At 34.3% G+C, this 15,479-nt stretch overlaps 2 protein-coding genes across 3 annotated transcripts; both read right to left on the reverse strand.

Annotated features, from left to right (window-relative positions):
- Nucleotides 1–296: 296 nt before the first annotated feature.
- Nucleotides 297–6,918, reverse strand: LOC113070437 (acyl-coenzyme A thioesterase 4-like). The gene is made up of 10 exons (XM_026243719.1): nucleotides 6,068–6,918; nucleotides 5,891–5,990; nucleotides 4,544–4,734; nucleotides 3,991–4,160; nucleotides 3,003–3,122; nucleotides 2,819–2,901; nucleotides 2,629–2,722; nucleotides 2,448–2,528; nucleotides 2,228–2,369; nucleotides 297–569 (listed from the first exon to the last, which is right to left on the reverse strand). Exons 1-10 carry the CDS (start codon nucleotides 6,255–6,257, stop codon nucleotides 442–444), a joined length of 1,299 nt encoding a protein of 432 aa, XP_026099504.1. The 5' UTR covers nucleotides 6,258–6,918; the 3' UTR covers nucleotides 297–441.
- Nucleotides 6,919–7,196: 278 nt separating this feature from the next.
- Nucleotides 7,197–13,466, reverse strand: LOC113070438 (ubiquitin-like protein 7). Of its 2 annotated transcripts, none has more exons than XM_026243721.1 (10): nucleotides 13,141–13,466; nucleotides 11,708–11,827; nucleotides 11,512–11,594; nucleotides 11,351–11,435; nucleotides 11,211–11,268; nucleotides 9,828–9,961; nucleotides 9,662–9,711; nucleotides 9,407–9,583; nucleotides 7,809–7,853; nucleotides 7,197–7,584 (listed from the first exon to the last, which is right to left on the reverse strand). In XM_026243721.1, exons 1-10 carry the CDS (start codon nucleotides 13,322–13,324, stop codon nucleotides 7,447–7,449), a joined length of 1,074 nt encoding a protein of 357 aa, XP_026099506.1. In that variant the 5' UTR covers nucleotides 13,325–13,466; the 3' UTR covers nucleotides 7,197–7,446. The 2 variants fall into 2 exon arrangements, with proteins under 2 accessions (XP_026099506.1, XP_026099505.1); XM_026243720.1 differs by having other exon boundaries at nucleotides 7,201–7,584; nucleotides 7,809–7,919.
- Nucleotides 13,467–15,479: the final 2,013 nt, after the last annotated feature.

Below are 15,479 nucleotides of genomic sequence, written 5' to 3' on the forward strand. Positions count from 1 at the left end.
TGTATATTTATCTTTATATACATAAATATACGCAGTAAACACACATATATTATGTAAACAAAAACTTGGTGATTTATCTCGATTAATCGTTCGACAGCACTATATTTAAATTTGCACTAATTATTTAAATCAATTAATAAATTAACTTTAAGTATATGAAATATAGATCAATATCTACAGTTTGTATTTTAATTAATTATTAATATAATAAGTATTATTAATAATAAAACATTAATATCCAACAATATAGTATACTTTAATTATTAATTATCAAAATATTATTTACTTTTAAACTAATATTTAAGTTTAATTAATCCGTAATTAATTGCAATAATGTAATGCTTTGAAAGTGATCATTTACACTGTTAATCTCTTCAGTATTGCTGTATGAAGGCACACTGAAGATGATTAGTCTCACAGTTGTAGATACAGTATAAATGGTTAGCAGCAGTGTGTAGCCTCTCTGCTGTTGTCATAGAGATGCTCCTCAAGAAAAGCCAGAGTTTTCTGCCAGGACTCCTCCTGAGCTCGACTGTGAGGAACCGTCTCTCCACCCCAAAGCACCACCACTACAATACAAAGCGATGTCATTTCAACCTCCTGAAATACAACACATATGCCAAAAACAGCACATTCATCTATACATCTGTGTATATGGCATCTCACTTCCCGATCATAATAAGATAACAGATGACCCATAGACAGCACATATGTTATATTCCTGGTCAGTATGACCCACAGCACATATTTGAGTTGCTGGAAATACTGGTTAAACTCCTGGTTTTTCTTGCAATTGTGAAATTGCTTCTTGTTTAGGGTCATGAACATGCCTGCAAAGTTTTGACACAAATTTCATAGTTTAAGGCAGGAGCAAAGACCTAAAAAATTAATGAATGATTGAATGAATGAATGATATACTTCCCTCTAAAAGTATTTACATTTATGCATTTGGCAGACACATTTTTTTTTTCATGTTTGTGCATGTTGCTGGGAAATTTTTCGAATTTAGTTTTATACATAACTTTAATTGAGATTTATACATAATCTGAAAGCTGAAAAGCTTTCCTTTGATGTATGGTTTATTCAGATCGGACAATATATGGGCACTATTTGAAAATCTGGAATCTGAGGGTGCAAAATGTAGCAATACATTAGCAATGTATATGATTAATCAAAAATTAAGTTTTACGGTAAGAAATTTACAAAATATCTTCATGGAACATGATCTTTAATTAATATCCTTATGATTTTTGGCATAAAAGACAAATACTATAATTTTGACCCATACAATGTTTTTTTGGCTATTGCTACAAATAAACCCTAGTGACTTAAGACTGGTTTTGTGCTCCAGGGTCATATAGGTGCATCTAAAAAAAATTGGCATATCGTGAAAAAGTTCATTCTTTTTAACTTATTTCAAAAAGTGAAACTTTCATTTATTCTAGATCCATTTCATGTAAAGTAAAACATTTCAGAAGTTTTTTGTTTAAATTTTGATGATTAGAGCTTACAGCTCATGAAAGACAAAAATCCAGTATCTATATTTGAGTCTCATTAAATGACCATCCCTACATTATAAATTCTGGGTATATCTTGTTCTTTGAAACCACAATAATGGGGAGGACTACTGACTTGGCTATGGTCCAAAAGACAATCACTAACACCCTCCACAAGTACGGTAAGTTACAGAAGGTCATTACTGAAAGGACTGGCTGTTCACAGAGTGCTGTATCAAAGCATATTAAATGCAATGTTGACTGAAAGGAAGAAATTGGGTAGGAAAAGGTGCACAAGTAACAGGGATGACTGCAAGCTTGAGAATACTATCAAGCAAAGCTGATTCAAACACTTGGGAGAGCTTCACAGGGAGTGAACTGAAGCTGGAGTCAGTGCATCAAGAGTCACCACATTCAGACTTCTTTAGGAAAAGAGCTACCAAGCCACTTCTGAAACAGAAACAACGTCAGAAGCATTTCAGCTGGGCTAAGAAGAAAAAGAACTGGACTGTTGCTCAGTGCTCCAAAGTCCTCTTTTCAGATAAAAGGCAAATTTAGCATTTCATTTGGAAATCAAGGTCTGGAGTCTGGAGGAAGACTGGAGAGGCACAGAATCCAAGCTGCTTCAAGTCAAGTGTGAAGTTTTCCAAGTCAGTGATGATTGTACCCCTAATTTTAACGTAACACAAACGCTAACAACTGGCTTGATTTGACATGCATTAGACTTTCACCTTTGGTCTTTGCCTCCAGTAGCTTGAAGTCACTGAATCGGACGTGAGGGCTATAGGGCGGCTCAATAAGGTGACCCGCTCCAGGATACGAGAGAACCGTTAGGAGGCGACTGTTCCCAGCCTTTTCCATCATCTCCTTCATCTGTCGAACAGGGAATGAGATTGGCTCAATCACTGGCCTTAGTTGAAACTTTTTAATGTATTAAACGGATCGACTCACATCCGCCGCAGATTCTGAAGCCGGCCAGTTTTGATCGTCCTCTCCAACAATTAATAAAATAGGACATTTGATCTCACCCATCTGGTAAAAACATGAATTACAAGCATATGAAATGACTCTTCGTAGTACAAAACTGAATATTATATACCGATTACAAAGTAAATGCATCATTCTCATATACCTTAACTTTCTTGGAAGGGTCGTCTGGTACCGGCAGCAAAAGATCCCGCCAAATTATTCTCATCTTTTCATCATAACGGATTTTGTCTACATTCCTTGGGGTTGACAGAATAACCGTCGTTCTTAGTATATAGTTTGTATAACGTAATCCATCTTAATAATGCCTGCTGTGTGAAAATGGTGTTTCTTACTGTTGTAGTGCTGCATAGACATCCGCCAAAGATCCTTTGTGTGGCATGATGTGACTCCCGCTCACACAAATCACACACCTGGGCTGCAAAGTTCCCATCAAAAAACAGAAAAATACATTGTATCACTGTTTCAGCATCAAATCTCCACTGCATTGATGTAAATGAGAACTTATGAGTTTTTTACCTCTAAAATTTGTGAGTATGTGGTCAAACCCAGTGATACTGGCACACCGAATGACATCCCCATCACTGCCACTCTGTCTGGACGAACTTTGGGGTGTTTTTGTAGAAATTTAAACGCAGTCTGAAAAACAAATATATATCTAAAGTGCTTTAAATACTTTCAAGGTATATATTACGGTGTATACCTTATTTTCCCTCTGCAATATGAAAATCAAATTGTAAGAAATATAAAAAAAATACATTTTAAATGAATAAATGAATTAAATTCAACCTGTATTCAATTCATTTCCAATTTAATTAAATATTATTATTAAATTTACATATACCTGAATTATTTTAAAATCACGTCAGCGTTAACAAACATTAAATAATGTCAGATTACTTCATGTATACACAAATTGGTAGAAGAAATATCATTTCATTTTTATAAATATTTTTTATTTACACAACCAGCCGAAAGTTTTTTTTTTTTTTTTTAAGTATTATTATGTTTGCCAAGGCTGCATTTATTTGATTATCAATCCAGTAAATCATTAATATTGTAAAATATTTTTTGCTGCTTAATATTTTTGTGAAAAACTGTTGTTTGTTTTAGTTTTTTTGCTTGCTTTTTGATGAATAGGAACAAAAACCTTTGCAAGCTAGTGCATCACAATTTTATTACAAAGTTATGAAGCAGCACAACTATTGATAATAATAATGTTTCTTGACCAGCAAATCAGAATGATTTCAGGTGGATCATGTGAAACTGAAAACTAGAGTACTGAAGCTTAAAATTCAGCTTTGCATCACATGAATAAATTACATTTTACTGAAAACATTTATTTTAAATTATAATCGAACTTTACTGATCATGCTCTGTTTTTGATCAAAGTAATGCAGTCTTGGTAAATATAAGAGATCTTAATTATTCCAAATTTCTGACAAGAATTACTTACCTATCAGTTAACCAGAATGGTATTTTTAGTTGTTGTGTAGCACACATGTACCTCAAAGTAGGTGTTGTCCACGTGATGGAGTTTTCCTTCAGCAGTCAGGATCCCGATGTACTCCAGAGCCAGCGAGACATAGCCGTGGGACGCCAGGAGCGCGGAGCGATGCTCAACACGACCTCCCTGCCCTCCACACAGGTCCAGCACAGCAGGAAAGGGGCCAGGACCTGCATTACAAAACCACACGCATATGAACAGAGAGTCCCTCAAGTCTCTGTAAAAGTAGACAGAATGTACAATGATTTACATTCATCTAAATGTACAAGGTCAAATAAACGCCTCTCCTGTGGCACAATAAAAATACATGTTTTGTGTTGATTCTGAATGTTTTGAATTGAATCCTTCACTTTTTTTCATTTTAATGCATCACTGTAAAATAAAAGTATTCATTTCTTTAACAAATGACAGTATAAATATATTTATTTTATAATTAAATGTATGTTAATACATGTTCTAAACTTGCATATTATGTTATTTATTATTAGATTAGATGCAAATTCTATACTAATGATTATATGGGCAAAGACTGCATCTAAATGCTAACCCATACCTGGAGGAATGAAGAGTGTCCCCTTTATCCCCCCCTCTGTCACTTCGACCCTCTGGACCTCAGGGGCCAAATACCAGCGCTCAGCTGTAGCTGATGTGAGGGGGGTGTGATACTTAAAGACCCTAGCAAGGTGTCCTTCATACACAGAAAACGTCACTTTAAAGGGTGTCTGGACATTGATCTTCCGAAATCTGTCAATTCAAATTAGAATAACCTGTTAATTCAGTGCATGACGGTAAAAGATTTTCCCATGTATTTTTCAATTCAGTTAGACACAAATTTGCCATATTGTCGTGCTACTTAAAAATATAAAAATACTACACTATGTGCATAACAGCTTTAATTAGGGATAGAATCACAATTTCATGAAGCATTGTAAAAAATCCTGGGTAATGTAGTTTTTCACCAGGGATTCCACTTTTAAACAGGGCTATTTAAAACATAATTTGAAAAGTTGCAAACTGAAATATTGAACAACATAAGCATATTAAACGAATAATTCTCCCAAAAATGAAAATTCTTTCATTAATCACCCTCATATTGTTCCAAACCCGTAAGACCTTCATTCATATTCGGACGACAAATTGAGATTTATTTTTTTAATGAAATCTGAGAGCTTTTGACCCTGCATAGACAGCAAGGGTACTACCACGATCAAGACCCAGAAATATAGTAAGGACATCTTTAAAATGGTCCATGTGACATCAGTGGTTCAACTGTACTTTTATGAAGCTAAAAATAAAAACAACTTTCTTCTGCAATTCTTCTCTTAGGTACCAAGGATGTGCACGCTCTCCTCTGAATGTAAACAAGACACAGCGCCAGCATGTTCAGTGTCAGCAGCATCAGGTGCATGCATCGTTTGCATGTAGAAAAAGGACGCGCATGCATCATGATACTATCCAAAATTGCACACTAAGGCCAGGGTGACATGACAGAGAGCTCTCGGATTTCATCAAAAATCTTAATTTGTGTCATGAAGATGAACGAAGGGTTTGGAATGACATGAGGGTGTGATTAATGATATAATTTTCATTTTGGGTGAACTAACCCTTTAACAATTTCCCTAAGAAGAAAATGAATGGTATTTTGCCTCTGGAACCCATCTATAGCACTATATTGACAATGGTCCTTTTATTCCCATTTAATTATTATTGTTATTATAATATAAGCACCTTTATGATCAAATTTCAGTTTACAAAGAAAAATAACACCATACACTTTTGGTATGACGTATAGATGGTAAATGAAACTAGTTTAAATTAAGGTGAACTGCCCCTTTAAATTAGAAGTGCGTGCTCACAAAGCAGTTGTTTATCGCGCGCTATATTAATTAACGTCTCTTACCGGCGACCTGGTTTACTTTCAGGAACAGGTCTCATACTCCACAGCAGACCCATGCCTTCAACTCCCTCAAATGTCCCGCCAAGACTTTTGTCTCTGGAAACTGTGTATTACTAATTAAGTAAACCCTTTTAGAATCCAAACTGTGAATGTGTGAAGGTTTAAGATGAAGTAGTGTACCTTTAACAGTCCCTGAGGAGTCGCTGGTGTAGCGGCCGAGTGATTCCCAATCGTCTCCATCTTCAGAGTGAATCAGTGCGTGGAGAGTGACCCTATAATCAGCAGGCAAGTGCTTTACTTCTACCTCTGTTTTTTCATCAACCAAGCAGCTCGAAGGATGAACACAGAGTACAGGGCCGTGCTCTGCCATGTTATACCTCAAAAATGAGCTGAGACAGGAAGTCTGAATGAATCCAAACTGTGGCAGAGGCTTTTATGAGAGGTGGTAAGATGGTTATTGTCCTATAGGACCGAGGTTTACACAGACAGATCCTTATATGGACCTGAAGTCCATAGATAAACAAGCCCATAAAAACGTAACAGGTTATGAAACTGATGATAAAGTCTTCTGTAGATAGTGTGAACAAAGTGACAGGATTTCCCGCCATAAAATGTCATAAAACTTTACTAATTTTAGAACACTGCAATGTACAAAATGATCAGGTCTGTAGAAAAATTGGGAATGCTGTAGTCTTCTCAAGAGGGAATAGTTGTTTGTTTACCTATTAATTACTTACTATCCTTTAAAGCGAATAAATAATGCCATCAAATCTTGATATTAATATAATTATGGTGGTTTTTGTTCTCAAAACAGCTATTCTTTTTGTTATATAGTGATACACATTGTTGCAATTTGCGATTAGAAAACCCCATTTTAATAGAAATAGCGTATAATCATAAAACTAGGATTAATATTCTGCTCATTCATAAAGGTAAATGCAAAACGTCAACGCTTGTATCAATATGAATATATGTAATATATACATTTTAATAAATAAAAGTGTTTTTTTATTGATATTTATTTTGCTGAGGTTAATTTATGCACCGATTTTCCAGTTGAAATGCTGTTGTTTCACTGGAAGATCAAGCTAGAGTATGACATTTCAATTCAAAATTAGGAGGTCGAAAAAAAAAAAAAAAAAAAACACGATTAAAACATTTATGGATAAATCGTTACCATGCATTTAGAAAACAAGAGTCAATTTCCATTTCATGCCAAGATTCATTCTTTGCACACAACTACAGAGCACCAGACTTTATGCTATTTATGGAAGATTTTAATTAACGACAAAAAATAAACCATAACAATGATTGTCTGAACATCAAACTTTAGCTTTTAGCTATCGATATTTATGGAGCTGAACACATTTTATTAACACAGCAGAAGTGATATATTGTAACGTGTGTCCTAAACTAGACTTACTCTCCAAACAGCTGATAGCACCGCATTCAATGTACATGGATAAAAGACCAAACATAAGTTAGAAATAAACCACACTTTCAAATAGGTAATTAAAATACTGAATATGTAGTGGTAACGTTTTACTTCAGAAAATGATTCATGGTGCGCCTCTGGCGAATATGAGCTCCAGGGCCGCTTGGATGTCTCCGCCGGTGGCCTGCAGGGCTCTCAGGATGAGCTCCTCATCACGGATGCCCATGTCCCGCAGCTGCTGGAGCTGCGACTGCCACTGATTCTACACATTATCAAACAGAGTCACTCCACAATCAGAAATGCCACTTTAACAGAGAAAAGTGATATTGTGGTGCATAGAAAAAGCAACAGGATGCATGCAAATCAAGCTGTGCTAACAAGCATAGGAAGAATGCATGCATTTTTCTCCGACATCTCTATTTGAAGATGTATCATATAAAGATGAATCTGGTGTAAAATGTCACTGGATGTCCGGTGGTTACTCACGTGTAAGCTGGAGATGCTGGACACCTGCAGGGCCTGCTGCAGTGCCTGGTTAAACAGGTCATTGGTTATAGGAGTACCTGCAGGGTTTGGGGACGCTCCTGAAGAGGGCCCCTGTCACAGATGTATTCGCTTTATAAATTAGTGTATGCAAATCTAAAACATTATAGACGCAAAAATGGTTACATTCCAGTTGATCACAATTATTATCATTGCTGTCTGTTAAAGGGTTAGTTCAGCCAAAAATAAAAATTAGCCCATTAATTATTCACCCTCAAGGCATCCTTGGTCGGGGTTATATTAAAAATGGTCTTTGAGCTTTCAAGCGGTTTAATGCCATTCGTTGCGCATGAGCCGGTGGGTCTCGAGAAAACCAACGTTTGTTAACAGGAGCAAAGGAAGCAACGTTTCCTTACTTTATCAAAGAAAAACCAGTCTCCTTTTGGCTTATATTGAAATCCTCCGATATTTTTCTTTACAAATCATAGTTTTGTATCATTGTTTTCTTTTGATCTCTCCGCTGTGTTTCTGTGTAACTTCTGAGCGGTGCATGCGCAGCGGTGACCTTCTTACAAAAACGCATTGATTTGCTACAGAGGGCCTTTGTCCCCTGTTCTGATATTAAGGGGTCACAACTTAGTTTTCAACTAAAAACTGAAAACCTTGTACGCGTTTTGGCTACTCATTTACAAGAAAACTGAATTTTGCCGGCTGAAAATGCAAACTTTGGAAAACGAGTTTCAAAGTTTTTGAAAACCATACCTTTTAGTTAAAAAAACTTTTGTGAAACATTTGCGCTTGCATATTATATGTGTGCGTAGATATGTGGGCAGGTCCATAATGTTTCTTTACAAAGTGAAATTCGCATATGTGTATGAACTGGGATCGTTCTGGCGTTTTGTCTATACACAAAGCTTTTTCGAAAACATGTCTGCTTTTGATGTATTGTTGTCATGTAAATGAACCCTGAATTTTATTACTGCTTTAATTAAATTTAATATAAAACAATAAAAACTCAAATCTATAATTTATAAATTAAGTGAATATTAGAATGAAGGCTGGAATAATGGCTGCTGAAAATTCAGCTTCACCATCGCAGGAATGAATGATTAAATTGTTCAAATTATTAAAAAAGAAAACAAATCTAAAAAAAATTTGATCAAATGCACCCTTGGTGTACAAAAAGACTGTTTCAAAAACATAAAAAAAAAAAAAAAATCCTACAACAACAAATGTTTGAATTGTTGTATACATTTTGCCACACACATTTTGCTACATGTAATGCATTACATTCCTAAAATATTAGTAATAGTAATAGTAACTAGATAACATAACCTTTTATGGAGAAACAATATTGTAATGCATTACTATTAAAATACTGTTTAAAGTACTGTTTTAAATTACACAATACCGTTGGCAAATAACACCGTTTTATATACTGACCAAAGCTTTATGCGCATTTGGTGCTTGATGAATTATAATTTTATATATAGATATATATAATTTGTATATATATCTATATATAATAATTTAGTGGACATTTTTCCACCTTTTTGCAAGCGTACTCTGTGTGGACCCAGTATTGCTGAAGTGTCCTGTACCTGGTTCCCTGTAGTTGGTGTAGCAGCGCTGCTCTCAGGTGTGCTGGCGAGGGCCAGAGCGGTGGCCAGCTCACTTTGAGTGATGGGTCTGGGGCCTACAGCACCGTTATAGCCGAGCGAAGCGGGCCTCATGCCGCCCAAACCACTAGCAAGAGTGGACGGCCCACCGCGACTCCCCTACAGATGATAAACTGGCTTAGGATCCAGTACTGTTAATGCACTATTCCTAAAGAAGAACAGTAAATCATGACAAACCGACTGGAAGTCCTCCTCATCATCAGACATGCCTTCAAAGAGGAAACCTCCTGTAGATTAAAAAACATTTATGCATAAAAACTTCTATGGATCATCAAAATGACTCGTCACATTATGCAAATGGTAGGCAGTTTTTCACTGAAATTGCGTTTAAGTGGACACCCACCTGGCATGTCGCTGTAAGAGCTAGAGGACACGTTTCTGGAGGAGCCGGCGCTCTGTTGGGGCGGCACGCTGCCAGCCACCGAGTGCAGCACCAGGATGATGGCATTCACCAGCGCCGGGTGGGAATTGGCCAATCTGGGGAGACAGTTAAGCTCAGGGTATCGTTTGCTTTAACCCAAAGTGCACCACGTGATTCAAATGCCACATTCTGAAGTGTTAATCCTTGGATTCAACAGGAAGTCAACACAATATGGTGTTCACAACCGTTCTACAATGTGACATCAGCCAAAATGTAAAATAGTTTTTTTAAAACAAAATAAATAAGTTATTGTGATTCATTATTATAAAATCAGTACCAGACAAACTTGACTGCTTATGCTTTAAATAAGACCAATATAAATTCAATCTAAATATGAATTTATTTTCTATAAAATAAATTGTTTTATTATCATTTCAAGATTGATTAATAACAATAACATAATAATAATAATAATTATATCATTACTGATGATACTAATATTATTATTAATAATAATAGAAGCAATATTAGTTAAATTATTATATAATAATACTGATTAATTAATAATATTATTGATTTATTTAATCTTATATATTATATTATTGTTATATTACAATTATTATTATTGCATTAGTTAATATATTATTGTGGACCATGTATATTGGGGATAATAACATTACTGATTTATTATTAATATTATTTCAAGGTTGACTAAATAATAATAACAACAACATAATAATAATAATAAAGCAGTAATAAAGTAGTAAATAATAAAAATTTTGTAGTAGTAGTAGTATTCCTGATAGAAGTAATATAACTTATAATTTTAATATAACACTGATTCATTAATAATAATGTTATGTATTTATCATTATATATATTATATATTTGATTATTATATTACAATAATTATTATTATTGTATCATTATATCAGTTAATAAACTGTTATTGCATTATCTAATTAATATATTACTGATTTATTATTATTGATGTATTATTATTATTATTTTACATATAACATTGATTTATTGATTATTATTATTATTATTGTTATGTTTATTTTGAATTGCTAAATTATTATAATTATTTCATTAATATTGATACGTTCATTACTAATATAATTACTGATTTTCTTATTAGTAATAGTATTAATAATTAATAATATTACTAAGAAAACAACAACAAATTATTGTTATTAATATTCATTAGTTTTACAAACCATTTATTTGTTGTTGCTGTTGTTGTTTTAGTATTTTTTACATAAAACTATATATTGTTGCTGTTAGTAATTAGTACTTCTAATAACAATCATATTTATTTATTTATTTACTCTGGATCAGTTGTATGTAATGATGCTCACTCACGTGTCAAGCATGTTTGGGTCGGTGAATTGTATGAAGAGGTCTTTGTCTTGAAGAACCCCTACAGATCAAGTCAACACACATGAATAAGTCTTCCACACGCCTCCCGTCACAAATCCCTTGTGTCTGCACTCATACAGTACCCAGAGCCACAGGATCGCTGCTCAGCCCAGGTGTGGCCACGATGATCTGGTCCAGGGATTCCCTGTTGTTCAGCATCTTGAACACCTGGAATGAGTGAACAGCTACTCAAACATGTTCCCATGGATCCCGAAGCATCTGTATGCTGCTCTAGTCAACCTACCGAGTCTCTGTATGCAGTGCTGGTGTGAAGAGCTGCCTGCAAGACACGAAACTCCCTCGCAGCCGCAACCTTGTCCACTGGCTCTATAGAAGAACATAGAGGACGAAATAATGGACTGTGTTCATGGAGCACTTCTGCCAAGTGTCCGTCTTTATCTCCATTCTTTGTGTTCCTGAAGATGGTGAACACGACTCACCGGGACGGATCTCAGGCTCCGGCCAAGACTTTCTCAGGATGTGCACAGTGGATCCCGACTGAATCCCATAGGACTCCAGAGTCAAGTCATCCTTTAGCTTTCTGCCACAGTACACTAATTCTGTAATGCATGAAGATAACGGGACAACTGTTTGCAATCTTGTCAAGATTCCTCTGGGGGTTATTCCCAGAATTGATTAATTTTGTTATTTTTTCTTTTTTTATTGCTGGAAACATGAAACTCTTTTGAAGTGTGTTAAGATTTCATCACAAAAGGGACACATTTACGTTTTTAAAAGTCATAGTTCCAGCTCGATGATTTAAATTCTGTTATATATTGAAGATTTTTTTTTAAACAAATGAGATACAAAATTTCCACCACCATTAAGGGGAAAAAACAATAGTCTAATAGACTTACAATATAAACCTAAAATAACGTGTCCCTTATTTGTCCCTTATAGTATCAGTTATATTTTGTTGTTAATCAAAAAAATAAAAATAAAAAACCTTTTGAAATGATTTGACTGTTTACTATTTAAACCATAAAATGTCATTCTACTAATAAGTTTGGAAACACTTTACTTGATGTCTTTAAATATAATTCTATTTCATTATGACTTGCAATTTTGATTAAAATGCATTCATATTAACTATTACACTATTATTATTATTATAACTATTACATAGTTATAATACATTTAATAACTATAAATTCATCTTAACCAGTAAAAAATGCAGCAGGAAATCTGCAAATGATATGGATTCTAAATTTAAATTCAAAATTTATAATACATAATTAATAAAGCTGGAATAGATACTAGTAATTATTAGGATGTTATTAGTAACCAAGAAATAAGTAGAGTACTATTGCCCAATGAACAGTTACTAGCAAAATTGTAATTGATAGTGGCAACAATTGCATTACAAACTAGAGTGATTAGTTAATATCTGAACCATGAAGAATTGAAAAAAATTTTGTTAACATGCTATATATATTGATATAGCAATGGAATATTTCTCTAGGACTATTATAGTATCTATTAGCAAAGCAATACGTATACTAGTATCTCATATACAAAAAAAAAAAAAAACGGAGACAGTCACAAAATAAAAATCATAAAAACTAAAATAAGCACTAGTAAAATAACAATAAATAATAATATAATAATTGGCGCTATAAAATAATATATAAGCACTAGGCTACAGGAAAACCTATAAATAGGCTTAAAATAACGGGCTAAACAAAACGAAACCGTTATTTAGTTACCTGAATGCCTTTTAATGATTTTAATTTGACTTTGAGGGCCACATCAAATCATAACATTTAAATACAGGCTCTACGTTAGTGTTTTTAATCAGGTCAATGCGGCCGCATTAATAACGCCATACTGTCGTCTAATATTACAATGAGTCATGCTTCGCATTATATGTTACCTATGAGCTCAGGATCTGGTATGGCATCTGGGATCTGAGCTGAGACCAGCTGCTTGAGAGTGGAGACCCGATACTCTCCGGGAGGAACATCTCCAGGCTCCGTGTCGGGGAACTGCAGCACGGATTTGGGGAGAGAAGGCTGATCCAGCAGCTTGAGAGACAGACGCCACTCTGACAGCGCCATGGAGCTGCACGGACTACAGAGGAGGGGCTTTCTCTGACAACGACGAATATATCTATCAATCTTACAAACGCTGTCTGTCTTTGAAATAAACAGTATGTATCATGCGACTGTTTTCATCCGCACACCATGACGTCACGCAGGAAAGATGGCGGTTCTGGGAATTGTAGTTTTCGTGGTGTGTTCCGAGGCTGTAGTTCTCGCGTGTGAACAGAGAGGGCAGCGTAGCTACGAAGCGGAGGTTATTTAAAAAATAAAAATATATAAAAAATGTATTTTATTTTAAAAATATACAAAAATAAAGCGGGTTTAAATAGCCAAGTGTGTCTTTTAGAGAACCCACGAGCAGGGTTATTGAAAACAAAAACCATACGAAGCATTTATGTTCAAGTCAAGTCTGCTTTATTGTCAATTCTTCCACATGTACATGCATACATACAGAGAATCGAAATTGCATTACTCTCAGACCCTGGTGCATACAGATAACACTAACAGTAGAGCCTAAAAATCTAGATCAAATATAAAATATAAGACATATCTATACAATAAGTAATGTAAAAAAAAAAGACATAAAATTAAAAATAAAGTTAAATAAAGCAACGATGGTTTCTTCATATGGTTTTGTTATTATTAAAAACAAAAACCATACAAAGCATTTATGTTATTTTAAATAAACGGTAAAGAAATAAAATAATTTTCAATTTAGCTAGTTGCCAAGGTAGGTCTCAAATCAGTTTATTTTATTTTGATGTGGGCCTACTAAAATAACTTAAGTTGAAGTAAAATAAATAAAAGGTATATATCGTATGAAAAACTAATAAAAATGACAAACTCCCCAAAAAATATATACTTGATTACTAAACAAAATTACTGTTACTAAACTGAAATGAACATTTTTGTTACTTGAAATTAAAACATTACCTGAATTTCGAACGATAGATCGATTCCAAAGCAACATTTCTCATTTACATTTTGTAAACTAAAACTGAAATAAATTAACAACATATATATTTAAAGGTAAACTTATAAATTAACAACAACAAATAATAATGGATCTCGGCGATATTATATTATACAAACCTGATGCCAAAAAAGTTGGGACACTATACAAATTATACAAAAAACAGAATGCAATGATGTGGACGTTTCAAATTTCAATATTTTATTCAGAATACAACATAGATGACATATCAAATGTTTAATCTGAGAAAAGTATCATTTTAAGGGAAAAAAATAAGATGATTTTAAATTTCATGGCATCAACACATCTCAAAAAAGTTTGGACAAGGCCATGTTTACCACTGTGTGGCATCCCTTCTTCTTTTTATAACAGTCTGCAAACGTCTGGGGTAGGGATGTCAACGATTAATCGATGATCGATTAATTGTCGATAAGAGATGCAATCGATTAAGGCTATCGATGGTCGGTTAACCGATTCAATGTTGGGCTGCGTGCGGCTCATGCGCACTCAACACGTGCGAGCGGGCTGTGAGTGACGGTGACGATATATAAAAAGCATCATCATTCATTCACAAATGTACAAAATTAAGCTTTTAATGTGATTTAAACTTTAAAGTACATTAAAATAGAAAACAACACAAAGTTCTTCAACATTAAATGCAATAGAAATGTAGTTACTAATCATTTCATCAGATAACTGTTTTATATCGTGCGCTTTGCAGGGCTGCGGGACACAGTGACAGGACAGGTAGTCTATTCATTCCCTACAACTTGTTCATTCATTCCCACGAATATAATTATGTTGGCAATTGTCCATGGTTTCATTAATTTTTGTTCCCTAACATAACCCATGATTTAAGTGAAATAAGGGAACAAATTAATAAATCGAACGATTCTTAAATCATGAAATCTTAATTTCCCTTCCCATGTTTACCATAGTAAGAGATGCGAATATTAAAAACAAATTAAAATTAAAAATATTTTCGCTTATTAAAAGCGAAAGATAATAAATAAAACCTGGGAAATTAGAGGGTTAGGACTATGAAGATTAGGAAAAGAAACAATGCCTAAATATACTGAATTTGTGGAAATTCGTGACCAACCGGCAAACCAGAACAAAGCCGCGTAAAATGAGACTATGGGGTCAAAAGCATGTTCGCGATCTAACATTTTCCAGTTAACCTATTGATTCCTCTAA

Source organism: Carassius auratus, unplaced genomic scaffold (genome assembly GCF_003368295.1).
Source record: "Carassius auratus strain Wakin unplaced genomic scaffold, ASM336829v1 scaf_tig00004103, whole genome shotgun sequence".
NCBI lineage: Eukaryota > Metazoa > Chordata > Actinopteri > Cypriniformes > Cyprinidae > Carassius > Carassius auratus.

What these genes read in the sequence shown, in the direction of transcription:
- LOC113070437 (XM_026243719.1), bottom strand. Translation starts at nt 6,257, where the DNA reads ATGGCAGAGCACGGCCCTGTACTCTGTGTTCATCCTTCGAGCTGCTTG. An exon ending in TGGACAACACCTACTTTGAG is followed by an intron (nt 3,123 to 3,990) that starts GTACATGTGTGC and finishes TTTGTTTTTCAG; the next exon opens with ACTGCGTTTAAATTTCTACA. An exon ending in GTCTATGCAGCACTACAACA is followed by an intron (nt 2,723 to 2,818) that starts GTAAGAAACACC and finishes GTCAACCCCAAG; the next exon opens with GAATGTAGACAAAATCCGTT.
- LOC113070438 (XM_026243720.1), bottom strand. Translation starts at nt 13,324, where the DNA reads ATGGCGCTGTCAGAGTGGCGTCTGTCTCTCAAGCTGCTGGATCAGCCT. An exon ending in CAGCGATCCTGTGGCTCTGG is followed by an intron (nt 11,269 to 11,350) that starts GTACTGTATGAG and finishes CTTGATCTGTAG; the next exon opens with GGGTTCTTCAAGACAAAGAC. An exon ending in CACCAACTACAGGGAACCAG is followed by an intron (nt 7,920 to 9,406) that starts GTACAGGACACT and finishes CATCTGTGACAG; the next exon opens with GGGCCCTCTTCAGGAGCGTC.